General features: G+C 45.3%; 1 protein-coding gene across 1 annotated transcript; it reads right to left on the bottom strand.

Annotated features, from left to right (window-relative positions):
• Positions 1-936, bottom strand: LOC138420434 (olfactory receptor 4D9). The gene has a single exon (XM_069553651.1). The coding sequence runs from the start codon at positions 934-936 to the stop codon at positions 1-3; it is 936 nt and encodes a 311-aa protein (XP_069409752.1).
• Between the last annotated feature and the right edge of the window lie 13,030 nt (positions 937-13,966).

Below are 13,966 nucleotides of genomic sequence, written 5' to 3'. Positions count from 1 at the left end.
CTAAACCCTTTCTGAATGCCCGAGTCTCCCCCTCAGCCTCCGCATGGCTGCCTTCATCTCCTGGTTCCTCAGGGTGTAGATCAGGGGGTTCAGCAGAGGGGAGATGACAGTGAAGGTCACGGAGACGGCCTTATCGGTGGGGAGGGCGGAGAAGGGCCGGGCGTAGACGTAGATGCAGGGCACGAAGTGAAGGGTGACCACCGTGATGTGGGCGGTGCAGGTGGAGACGGCTTTCCTCCTGCCCTCCCCAGAGTGGGACCTCAGCATCGTCAGGATGACTGTGTAGGAGACGAGGAGAAAGAAGAATATGAACCAACTGACTAATCCATTGTTGGAAATCATCAGGAGCTCCAGAGAGGAGGTGTCCGTGCAGGCGAGTGTGAGGACCTGTGGGACGTCGCAGTAGAAAGTGTCCAGGACGTTGGGTCCGCAGAAGGGGAGGGGGAGCAGCAGGGAGATCTGCACGATGGAGTGGACGAAGCCCCCCGCCCAGGAGGCCACGATGAGGGCAGTGCACCGCCCCCGGCTCATGACGGTCAGATAGTGGAGGGGCCTAGTGATGGCCACGTAGCGGTCAAAGGCCATCACCGAGAGGGAGAACACATCCGCTCCCCCGAGCAGGTGGAAGAAGAACATCTGAGAGACACAGCCGTTGAAGGAGATGGTCTTCCTCTCTGCGAGCAGATCAGCCAGGACCTTAGGAGCTGTGATGGAGGAAAAGCAGATGTCAAGAACCGAGAGGTTACGGAGCAGGAAGTACATGGGGGTGTGGAGGCGGGATTCCCGGGTAACTGTAACCATGATGAGGAGGTTTCCCAGCAGAGTCGTCATGTAAACCAGGAACAAAAAGACGAACAAGACCCAGCTGAGCTCTCGAGACTGGGTAATGCCCAGGAAAATAAATTCTTTCACTCTGGTATGATTTCCCTGATCCATGGGGTCACAGATTCTTTTTCAGGTGCATCTCTGGAAGAAATAACACACAGTTAAAGGCTCTATTAAGAGATCTGCCCTCGTCTTTTCTGGCGCTTGGGTTTTGGTGCTGGCCCGGGAAGTTATTTTCTGTGCAGGCTCTGTGCCTGCAATTCTGCATGCCATCATGAGGGAGAAGATGACCCACGTTTCCGACGGGAGTTGTTCGAGCAGGTCGGTTCTATCACTGTGGCCACTGAAACGCAGGCGACAGCTCTGTGGACCTATTCGATTCTCCATGCGCTATATATAACACGTGCCGCTTGTGGTGATAAAGAGTGAGCATCCACTTTAGGACACGTAAAGAATCTGGGTTCTCAAACGACATCACTATGAGAATTAAAAGAACCCTCAAATGGAACAAGATATTTACAACACTTATAGCTGAGAAAACACTGACATCCAGAGTATGTGAACAACTTCTGCAAATCAGTAGCAGAAGATAGAGGAGCAAGGCAGAAAATGGCCAAGACAGGAACCAAAACTTCGCCAAAGGGCTTTTCTCCTGGTGGCTCCGTGGTGAAGAATCTGCCTCCCAGTGCCGGACACATGGGTTTGATCTCTGGCCGGGGAAGATCCCGCTCGCCACGGAGCAACTCAGCCCGAGAGCCCCAAGTACCGAGCCTGTGCTCCAGAGCGTGGGAGCCGCCACTACTGAGCCCGACCGAGCACCCTAGAGCCCGGTGCTCCACGGCACGAGAAGCCGCCGCCAGGAGGAGCGCGCACGCCGCGGCTAGAGAGGAGTTCCCGCTCCCTGCAGCTAAAGAGTCTGCGCAGCAAGGAAGACCCAGCACGGCTGAAGCAATAGAAAAAGATTCACAACAGAGCATCCAAAAGCGGATTCAGCTTCATTAATTACCAGGGAAATGCAAATTAAAATCACAGCAAGAAACTGCTGTGAATGCGCAAAATGGCTAAGTTAGAAAAGATGGAAAGCGTCAAGTGACGTGAAGCTATGGGGCAGTTGGAACCCTGCTGGTGGGGTGTATCAACCATTTTGCTGTTTGATTATATCTGCTAATACGGATATCTATGTCTTTATTAGCTGTTATTTCACGATGGAGGTCTATATGTGTCTGTCTGTCATCCACCTACCCATATCCATCTTAAGAACAATCTACTCTGTTCCTAGGACGTATGGACATATGTTGTGTCTACTGGAAGACATATCCTAGAATAGTCACAGCACTGTTTGTAATTGCCTCAAAGTGGAGAACGGCAGAAATGCCCGCTAACAGTAGGAAAAATGACCTGTTAGATCACACACTGCTACGTAGCAACGGGAAAGATCTCACTATGTGTAACAACACACACGAATCTCACGAATATGTGGCACCAAATGATCCAGGCACAAAAGACACACACGCTCCCATTTTGTTCACATAAAGTACCAAGGTGTGCACAACTAAAGGGAACGTGAGGGAGGCTTTTGAGGTGCTGATAATGTTCTGTTTCTTTGATCTGGGTACTTGTTGCAAAGATGTATTCAGCTTGTGTGGAAGTTCATCAGACTTTAGGCTTATGTCCATTTTTCTATACTTCAGTAAAGTGTCAAATAATATAAACGTGGTAATGACTTTATAATATTTTAGCCTCATGTGTAAAGGGTGCATTTCATTTCAAGGAAAACTTAATTGACTACCCGGGATGATTCCCTGGAGAAGGAAGTGGCAACCCGCTCTAGCATTTTTGCCTGGGAAATGCCAAGGACTGAGGAGCCTGGTGGGCTACATACAGTCCATGGGGTCATGAAAGAGTAGGAGTCACATGCCTTAGTGACTAAACAACAACATTTTCATAATTACTATTTTATAACGAATAAACTTACAGCCTTTATCAAATAGAATGTGAAAATCACCTCACCTTTCCCTGGTTTATTTGCTTGAGATCCTCCCAAATGCTTGCTTGTGAGCTGCCCTGCTGCGGTTCTTTCTCTGATTCTGGTTTTAGTTCCTCTATGCCCCACCCCCACTCCTCTTGCTTTTCTCATCTTAGGAAGGCTTATAAGTTAGCCGCTCAGTCGTATCTGACTCTTTGCAAACCCATGGACCGTAGCCTGCCAGCCTCCTCTGTCCACGGAATTCTCTAGGCAAGAATACTGAAGTGGGTTGCCATTTCCTTCTCCAAATCTTTGGAAAAGATCCTTTAAAGAGCACAGTTCCCCAGGCAGCATTCTCCTTTTTTTCACACAGAAAAATAAGAGAAGAGCCCGTTTTTCATTTCATTGCCATTAGTGCTTGCTGTTTATGTCAACAACATGGAGTGATGAGAATAATGTTGTTGTGATAAGAATAAATGCTCAGAATCATTACAGAAAATTTCAGCTCTCAAGAATCCTAATATTCCCCATGCTAACTACTTACCATAACCAATGGAGAATTCACCCTCAAAGTCTTTGGTTAATCCGGGATGTCGAAGTATTTTAAGTGACGACAGCACCTTATTCTGGAATCTTTCTTTCGGACACTGGAGTCATAAGTGAGTGGTTTTCAAATCTGCTCAGGAAACCACTGTGACAAGATTGAAAGCTTCTGCATCAGCTGTTCTCCCTTCCTTCTCGCTCCTGTTTTTCTTCTCTGTTTCTGTTTTCTTTCCTTCCTCTACATACCATTTCTAGGGTTCTCTAGAAACCAATACAGAACCAATAAGACCTGTATTTATACCTGTATCCATCATACATATGGAGCTTCCCTGATAGCTCAGCCGGTAAAGAATCCGCCTGCAATGCAGGAGGCCCCAGTTCAATTCCTGGGTTGGGAAGATCCCCTGGAGAAGGGACAGGCTCCCCACTCCAGTATTCTTGGGCTTCCCTGGTGGCTCAGCTGGTAAAGAATCCTCCTGCAATGTGGGAGACCTGGGTTTTCTTTTTCTCTTTCCTTCCTCTACATACCATTTCCATGGCTGTGTTAGGGTTCCCCAGAAGCAGAACCAGTAAGATCAGTATCTATTTTGTATCCATCATTCGGATGGATATATGTACATATGTCCATATATGTACACACATATGCACATTTAGTGAAAGAATTATTATGCAGAATTGACTCATGCTGCTGTGGAGGCTGAGACGTCCCTCAGTCTGCCTTCTGTGAGCTGGAGACCCAGGAAAGCTGATAGTGGAATTCAGTCCTAACTCAACGACCTGAGAACTAGAGGAGCCAATGGTATAAAATGATGAGATGGCCGAACTTGAGCTGTGAGGCCAAAATAAGGGGTCCAAGGACACCCCTGTCGGTCCAGTGGCTAAGGCGTCACGCTTCCACTGCCAGGGGCGTGGGCTTGACCCCTGGTCAGGGAACTAAGATCCCACATGCTGTACTGTGTGGCCAAAAATGAGTAATAAAGCGGAAACTGGAATTTTTTTCTTTTCTCTTTTTTATCTTTCTTTCTTAAAAAAAAAAGAAAGAATGGGGGTCACCTTTCTCCTTCCTCCACCTTGTCTGTTCTATTGGGGTCCTCAACAGGTGGAAGGATATCCACCTGCTGGGGGACGGGGGACTAATCTGATTTACTGAGTCCCCAAATCCAGATGCAAATCTCATCTGAAACAGCCTCTCAGACACACCCAGCAACCAGTTTTAATCCAAATCCCTGCGGCCAGTCCAGTTGACACATAAAAATAATCACCACAAGGACATCGAGGAAATGGTGACTCTAACACAGACCCTCCCCTGAAGGCCTTTACAGTTAAGACAAGAAGCGTGTTGCAGCTTGTGGGATCGGCCGAAAGAAAAGTGAGGAGGTACAAAGTCACGGGGAGGTATACGAGAAACCGTCCCCCCTGGACATGGAATATCTGCAAGCCTTGCCCAGGAGGCCTGCTGGGGCAGCATCACAGCCTACACTCCCATTTTGGATACACCTTTGTGGATCATCTGGAGCGTGTATGCAGTTTGGGATTGACCACTTCCTAGCTGGTTTGACCTTGGGCAGGTTACTCAATAGTAGTACCAAGCTCATGAGAAATCCATGTGAGGTTCACAGGACGTGAATGAGAGTCAGTTCTCAGCCTGCACCCCTAGAGTTGATTTACAATATGGTGACTGTTGGGCGTGAACTCAGGCAAACTGGGAGATGGTGAGGGACAGGGAAGCCTGGCGTGCCGCAGTCCGTGGGGTCTCGAAGAGTTGGACATGACTTGGCGACAGTTACTCAGACTTACCTCATAAGCAGGGTTCTTCTAAGGGGCAGGCGAGACCTCATGACTGTTTTGCAAACTAGAAGCCGTTGAGGAGGCTGAGTTGCCAGTCACTACCCTGTCTCAGCAGCTTCAGGCGCATGCTGCTTCCTTACACAGGCCAGGTCCCTTTCAGGGACTTGACTGAGAGTGGGTCATCTTGCCACTGACCCTGTGGTTCAAAGCCCTCTTCCCAGCACTTTTGAATAAGTGCAAAATGCCATTTATCCTCTAGGGATGTTTTTCTTTTTTTAAACAGCGATTTAAACTAAGCTATATGTTAAAAAAAAATCAGAGTATTATATCACACACCTGCTTATAACCGTAGGTAAGTTTATCTCTGTATGCAGTCATAAATATAGGTATTTATATTAAAAAATCTTTATAGAAAGAAAATAAACTATCACCCTCACTTTGAAACCCAGTCATCTGGATATTTGGCTTTGGGGTCAGTGGGGCGGGGCAGGGTGGGAGTCCAGGCAACTTTCAAGGTTTCAGCATTATAGAAATGCGAGCAGAATAATGGAGCTCTGCTTTGCTAATTTTTTCTTCCTTTTCGTGAGTATTTATGTTCATTTTATTGCTTCTAAAACCCATCGTATCCATGTGAAATAAATACCTTTATCCTGATTTTATACAGGAGCAGGCCGAGGCACAGAAAGATTAAGTAACTGGTCAAGATCTCACTGCTGGTAGATCTATGTTTCAAACCAAGATTTGTTTTAATCCAAAGACTGATGCTATTAACTACTGCAACCATACTTCTCCCGGTGTTGATCAGCCCTTCTCAGAAAATCCTGCAGAGAAAAAAATCTTTTGCAAAGCAAGTGAAAGTAGAATGTGGGTGTTTGATGGGGAAGGAAGAAGCCGGCACACAGTGAGTGAAATGTCTGACTGAAAGTAACTTACATGAGAGGATGTCAGAGTGACTTGGGAAAAAATGCAGAGTTTAATAAGTAGACTTTGCATTTTTCAGAGGTACCTTCACCAAGAAGCTCCATCAACCACATAGTGTTTCAAAGAAAGGTGCAGAAATGAGTTCTTAGTAGCATTACCTCAAACACAAACTCCTCCTGAAAATCATGAATCTTGTGGTTCCCTAAGGATGCTGTCTTTGTTCAGAGTGAGAAGGATGCTTTGAAACTGTAAGATTATGCACATTGCATTGAAACACAGGCACGGGGGGTGGGGGTGGGGTAGTGGGGTAAATTCAGAGTTTGGGATTAATATACACATTGAAAGTGAAGTCGCTCAGTCGTGTTGGACTCTTTGCGACCCCATGGACTGTAACCTACCAGGCTCCTCTATCCATGGGATTTTCCAGGCACAAATACTGGAGTGGGTTGCCATTTCCTTTTCCAGGAGATCTTCCCAATCTAGGGATTGAACCCAGGTGTCCTGCATTGTAGGCAGATGCTTTACCATCTGAGCCAAAAGCAGGGAAGCAAGGAAGTTAGCTCAGATGGTAAAGCATCTGCTTACAATGCAGGAGACCTGGGTTCAATCCCTGGGTTGGGAAAATCTCCTGGAGAAGGGAATGGCAACCCACTGTAGTATTTTTGCCCTCCCCCCCAAATAAAGGGGCTCAAAGAAATATACATTACTATATATAAATTAGATAGCCAACAAGGAGCTACTGGACAGGGCTGGGAACTAAATATTTTGTAATAATCTCTAAGGGAAAATAACCTGAAAAAGAATATATATATATGTAGAACTGAATCACTTTGTTACACACCTGAAATTAACACAACATTGTAAATTAACTATACTTCAATCAAAAAAAAAAAAAAGAAAGAGAATTTTTTGTGTTTTTACAAGGTGAAAAGGATCATGAAGTTTTCTTAGAAATCACCCCCTTTGGGGACTGTCCTTTGGAAACAAGCTTATCAGATGCCGTAGAGCTGGCAAACTTGGGCTCCCCTCCAGCCCAGCTTCCCACTAAGTGTGCTGCCCCAAGCCCTACATGGAGTGGAATCTCAGAGAGGTGCCCCATCACAATTTTCTCTTCTGTATTGAAAAGTGTCTACTCTTGATTGAATCCCTCCAAGTTTTAGGAACATTATTCATATTCAGTAGCACACGAGCGTACAGATTAGCTCGCTGTTAAAACACCTTACTCAAAGCTCTCCAAATTCCATTCCCAGCCAAGAACCAAAGAGGGCCAGAGTGCATATACTGAATCAGGAACTGCTGTCTTGGAGAGCAGTTTTTCCAAGGCTGTTGCCTCCAGAGAGCTGGGGTATCAGCACCTTCTCAACTACCTTGAAAACAATTCAAATGGCAACATCTCACCAAGTAAACATGTTCCATGTCCTTGGAGCCACCTGACCTTCTTCTATTTTGCAAGCCCCAATTCCCTTTTTCCTAATAGTGAAAAGCTCAGTTTCCTTGGTTTCGTTAAGAGTTTGCTTTCAAGAAGAATATTCTGCATACTTACACCATTTCTGAAAAGCCCGCAGTTTTCCAGTTTCGGACGCTCACATCCGCCAGCACTAAATGACTCAGTCTCCAAGGGAAAAGTTGATCCTCTTATGATGCTCCCTCTGCACCTTAGAAGACGTCGCTTCTGGGGAAATTCTGTTTCCTGGACAGCCCGCCTCAAGGCGAGTGATTTTGCTGTTTTTCCTTCAGGTGGGAAATGGCAGCCTCGGGAAGTCACACCGGCTCGTCCCTTCCGTGCTGCCTGTGGTGCCTCGGCCGCTTCTATTGGTCGCCCAGCCACAGGCTAAGCAAGGAATTCGCAGTGGGAGTGATGCTGGGTATGAATGCAGAAGCTAAGTGGCCAGTTCAGTGGTGTTCTTGTGGGAGTCGTTAAAGGGCCACCAAGCCCTCCTCCCTCTCTCTCTCCGTCTCCCTCATGCCCCCTCTGACCCGTCTCACGGGGACCTGCAGAGACACCAGGGAACACCCAGGTCATACCCTTTTCTCTGGAGGAAGCACGTGAGACAGTGTGTCGCCCTCCTTGGCTTAGGAAGAGAATGTTCTGTGAAAACACACCATGGACACGCAGCGTTCCTCCTCACCATAATTGGTTTGCTTGCTGCCAGCTGGGAAATGGAACTTAAGTGAAAGGGCAGCAATAGAAAAATCAAAGCCCCGTGGCCACAGTCAGGGTAGCTCTCGAGACCGTATGGCGTGGGTTATAGATGCGGTTTCTTTTCTTAAAAATTAATTCATTTGGCTGCACCGGGTCTTAGCTGCAGCACTTGGCACCTTTGATCTTCATTGTGGCCCGCGGGATCTTTTTCAGTTGTGGCGTTTGGGATTTTTTTTTTTTTTTAAGTTACAGCATGTGGGATCTTTAGCTGCCGCATGCAGAATGTTTAGCTACAAGAATGTCAACTCTTCGCTGAGGGCTATGGGGTCTAGCTCCCTGACCAGGGATGGAACCCGGGCCCCGTGCAGTGGGGGCACAGTCTTAGCTGCTGGACCAGCAGGGAGCTCCCTGCAGTTTCCGTTTAATGTGGCATATACGTTGCCCCATGTGACTGTTTTAATCTACGTCTCTGAGATCCACACTCACTTGGATCCTAGGGAGGCAGCATGGTGATAGTTCTTGATATCTGTTTAGTTACTTCAGAATTATTTTATGGCATGGAGTTCAAGGGTACCCAGAGATGTTTATCATTAAAATGCTTGATTAAAGGGCGTGACGTAGGAAAGGGTAGTTTGAAAGCTATGTATATGACCTATGGTGGTGAAAGTCTCTCAGTCATGTCTGACTCTTTGCAAGTCAGACTATAGAGTCCATGGAATTCTCTAGGCCAGAATACTGGAGTGGGTAGCCTGTCCGTTCTCCAGGGGATCTTCCCAACCCAGGGCTCGAACCCAGATCTCCCACATTGCAGCTGGATTCTTTACCAGCTGAGCCACAAGGGAAGCCCATGTATATGACCAGAGTCTGTTAAATTTTCTATGGCTCTTAACAATAGAGCTTAAGCAATAATAACCACTGATTTAAATGGGAAAGATGCAGCCCAGCTTGTGACTTTTATGTCATCCAGAGAAATAATAAGTCTTGGTATAATGAGATGCAGTTGCTTTCCCCTTCTCCGGAGTCACTCAGTAAGGTTATGTTGTGTTTTTAGGCGCAGTTGGAGGAAGTGTCAGGGACAATGGTGTGGCTGGGGTTCTGGGTTCCTGTCCCCTGGGTGATACAGTGATTCACACTCCACAGGTCCAGTGCCAACGCAGTGATAAAACGCTGATGTGAGTGAGTCCTAGGAAGGAAAGGGAAGGATGTATTTGCATGAAATAGGCCATAAGGTGCTTTGTGGTATGCAGTTTTCGTAGGCAGTTTCATACAGAAAACCTTTGGGAGTCTAGAGACCAGAGCTGCCCGATCGCTGTTAGCAGTACCATAGGAGCAGTGCTGACAAGTGCGGGTTATTCTTAAAATTTGCGGGCTGGGTTGGTGCTGTGAAAAGTTAGAGCTGATTGATCAGGGGGCAGGAAATGACCAAGTGAGCTGGTTAGTTCATGGGCCTTTATGGGGTCAGCCCAGATCCAGTGAGGAGTGTGAAGGAAGTCTGTCTTTAAGACTCACTGCGTGTGCTCAGCCGGGCAGCCCCACGGACGCAGCCCCTCAGGCTTCTCTGTCCACGAACGTTCCAGGTAAGAATAGGGCAGCAGGTTGCCATGTTCTGTTCCACGATCTTCCCCACCCAGGGACTGAACCCGAGTCTCCTTGTTGGCAGGCGGATTCTTTACCGCTGACCCCCTGGGAAGCCCCCTCAATCTGCACTATCCTTTGGCTAACTAACTCCCTCAGGGCTCTCTTTCATCACCTTGGGTCTGCCTTCTCGGGAAGATCCCTTATCTCTGCTCTCAAAGCCATGGTTTCTCTTTGATCCGTTGTTTTCTTTTGCTGCGAAGCTCGCTTGTGCTATACTGCAGCAGCTTCAGGGTGATGCTCCAAGCTATGTAAATAGGAAGCCCTATTGTCATGCTTAAGTGACAGAAAGCTAGACTTAAAAAAAATAAATATTAATTTATTTGGCTGCAACAGGCCTTAGTTGCAGAGGCAGGCTCTTCGCCCTTCATCGCAGCATGCAGGATCTGTTTTTAGTTGCAGGCATGCAGACTCTTAGTGGCATGTGGAATCCAGGGGTACAACCATTATGCACCTTTGAGATGCTCACTAGGTTGGGAGCCCATATGGAGTTTAGTGCAGAACACCCTGACCAGGACCGGAACTCCAGGCCCCCTGCATTGCAAGTGTGCAGACTTAACTACTGGGGAGGCTTAACTACCAGGGAAGTCTCAGAAAGCCAGAAATTTTAAGATGATAGCCGCTTTGAATTCAGTGTATATTCCCACCTTTTCCACACTATTTTTTTTTCTAATAATGATGAATATGGGCCATATAGGAGAAGAGTATAACAGCCTGATGGGGGACAGAATGTGTGTTAGGAAGACCAAAAAGGGTCATATTAAAATGGACTCATTTTTGACTTTTACCGCAGATGGGCAAAGCAGTTAGCTGTAGGAGATTTTTAACTATCTACTTTATGCTTTCTAAGCTTTCTGCCTTTTAGGTAAGAAATACATGATAAGTGTAATTTTAAAATGCAGTTATTTTCATTTTGGAAAAGAGAGAAGCACGAACATTAATATAAAATAAATAAATAAATAAAATGGACCCATTTGCCTCTGACTGAGTATTTACTATCTGCCAGGGACGGTGTTTCACATATACCATCGCCTGCTAACCTTCGCAGCAACTCTAGGAGATCGTATAAGTCCATTTGGATGGGCAAACTGTGGCCTGTGAAGGGTTAGAGTAACTCAAGGGTCTTCCCTGACGGTCCAGTGGCTAAGACTCTGCCAGTCAAAACAGGGGACACAGGGCTTGATCGCTGATATGGGAGGATCCTACATTCTGAGGAGCGACTAACCAAGCCTCTGAGCCATGGCTACTAAGCCCACTACCCTGGAGCTCCATAAAAAGAGGTGCCAAAGTCAGGAACAAGACAAGGGTGCCCACTTTCACCGCTACTATTCAACATAGTTCTGGAAGTTCTGGCCACAGCAATCAGAACAGAAAAAGAAATAAAAGGAATCCAAATTGGAAAAGAAGAAGTAAAACTCTCACTGTTTGCAGATGACATGATCCTATACATAGAAAACCCTAAAGACTCCACCAGAAAATTACTAGAGCTAATCAATGAATATAGTAAAGTTGCAGGATATAAGATCAACACACAGAAATCCCTTGCATTCCTATACACTAATAATGAGAAAGTAGAAAAAGAAACTAAGGAAACAATTCCATTCACCATTGCAACGAAAAGAATAAAATACTTAGGAATATATCTACCTAAAGAAACTAAAGACCTATATATAGAAAAGTATAAAACACTGATGAAAGAAATCAAAGAGGACACTAATAGATGGAGAAATATACCATGTTCGTGGATCGGAAGAATCAATATAGTGAAAATGAGTATACTACCCAAAGCAATTTACAAATTCAATGCAATCCCTATCAAGCTACCAGTGATACTTTTCACAGAACTAGAACAAATCATTTCATGATTTGTATGGAAATACAAAAAACCTCGAATAGCCAAAGCAATCTTGAGAAAGAAGAATGGAGCTGGAGGAATCAACTTGCCTGACTTCAGGCTCTACTACAAAGCCACAGTCATCAAGACAGTATGGTACTGGCACAAAGACAGAAATATAGATCAATGGAACAAAATAGAAAGCCCAGAGATAAATCCACACACCTATGGACAGCTTATCTTCAACAAAGGAGGCAAGAATATACAATGGAGTAAAAATCTCTTTAACAAGTGGTGCTGGGAAAACTGGTCAACCACTTGTTAAAGAATGAAATTAGATCACTTTCTAACTCTGCACATGAAAATAAACTCAAAATGGATTAAAGATCTAAATATAAGAACAGAAACTATAAAACTCCTAGAGGAGAACATAGGCAAAACACTCTCAGACATACATCACAGCAGGATCCTCTATGAACCACCTCCCAGAATTCTGGAAATAAAAGCAAAAATAAACAAATGGGATCTAATTAAAATTAAAAGCTTCTGCACAACAAAGGAAACTATAAGCAAGGTGAAAAGACAGCCTTCTGAATGGGAGAAAATAATAGCAAATGAAACAACTGACAAACAACTAATCTCAAAAATATACAAGCAACTTATGCAACTCAATTCCAGAAAAATAAACGACCCAATCAAAAAATGGGCCAAAGAATTAAATAGACATTTCTCCAAAGAAGACATACGGATGGCTAACAAACACATGAAAAGATGCTCAACATCACTCATTATTAGAGAAATGCAAATCAAAACCACAATGAGGTACTACTTCACACCAGTCAGAATGTCTGCGATCCAAAAATCTGCAAGCAATAAATGCTGGAGAGGGTGTGGAGAAAAGGGAACCCTCCTACACTGTTGGTGGGGATGCAAACTAGTACAACCACTATGGAAAACAGTGAGGAGATTCCTTAAAAAATTGCAAATAGAAATGTCATATGACCCAGCAATCCCACTGCTGGGCATACACACTGAGGAAACCAGAATTGAAAGAGACACATGTACCCCAATGTTCATCACAGCACTGTTTATAATAGCCAGGACATGGAAACAACCTAGATGTCCATCAGCAGATGAATGGATAAGAAAGCTGTGGTCCATATACACAATGGAGTATTACTCAGCCGTTAAAAAGAATACATTTGAATCAGTTCTGTTGAGATGGATGAAACTGGAGCCGATTATACAGAGTGAAGTAAGCCAGAAAGAAAAACGCCAATACAGTCTACTAACACATATATATGGAATTTAGAAAGATGGCAACGATGACCCCGTATGCAAGACAGCAAAAAAGACACAGATGTGTATAGCGGACTTTGGGACTCAGAGGGAGAGGGAGAGGGTGGGATGATTTGGGAGAATGGCATTGAAACATGTATACTATCATGTAAGAATCGAATCACCAGTCTATGTCTGATGCAGGATACAGCATGCTTGGGGCTGGTGCATGGGGATGACCCAGAGGGATGTTGTGGGGAGGGAGGTGGGAGGGGGGTTCATGTTGAGATCGCATGTCACCCGTGGTGGATTCAGGTCAATGTATGTCGAAACCAATACAGTATTGTAAAGTAAAATAAAGTAAAAATTTAAAAAAAAAAAATAAAGAAAGCTCTTTAAAAAAAAAAAAAAGTGGTGCCCCTGCAAAGAGAAGCCCGAGCTCTGCGTCTCTGGAGGGCAGTCCCTGCTCATCGCAGCTCGAGGATGCCCGCTTCCGGCAGTGAGGACCAGCGCAGCCAAAATAAATACCTAAAAAACAAAAAAGTTAGACTGACTCAAGATCACACACTTGATGGGTGGCGGAGGTAGGATTTAGAGCCAGGTTTGTATAACTCTGAAGTGAGAGCTCTCAGCTGCTGTGCTTTACTTTTTACGTTGACCATCTTTGCAGACAAAACGCTAGCCTATGCTGCCTCTTCACAAACAGTAACAGATGAAAAACGGACAGTCTGGTTAGAGTTTTATCTGTCTTTCTCTCTCTTCCCAGTGGGAAGAATGTAAATTCTATCTGAGTTTGGCCCTAGAAAGGTTTGCAACTGAAAACTAGCTCTTGACTAAGGAGAATGGGTTACTCTTTGCGTAGGATCCCTGAGGTTCTCCCTGCCTTTGTCTACCCTTATAAGAATTTGAATCTGTCTTTAGTTCCGCATAAGGTAAATGCCTTGAGGCCATCATGGGAAACCTTCCCAAGCTTCTTCATTCTGATAGGAATCCAGGGGCACAACCGTTATGCACCTTGGAGGTGCTCACTAGT

This window comes from Ovis canadensis, chromosome 15, assembly GCF_042477335.2.
Source record: "Ovis canadensis isolate MfBH-ARS-UI-01 breed Bighorn chromosome 15, ARS-UI_OviCan_v2, whole genome shotgun sequence".
NCBI classification, from domain to species: domain Eukaryota; kingdom Metazoa; phylum Chordata; class Mammalia; order Artiodactyla; family Bovidae; genus Ovis; species Ovis canadensis.
Note: the sequence above shows the minus strand (reverse complement) of the source record. Positions and strands in the feature narration are given on the sequence as shown.

Excerpts from the sequence above, each read along its gene's own strand:
- LOC138420434 (XM_069553651.1), bottom strand. The coding sequence starts at position 936 with ATGGATCAGGGAAATCATACCAGAGTGAAAGAATTTATTTTCCTGGGC.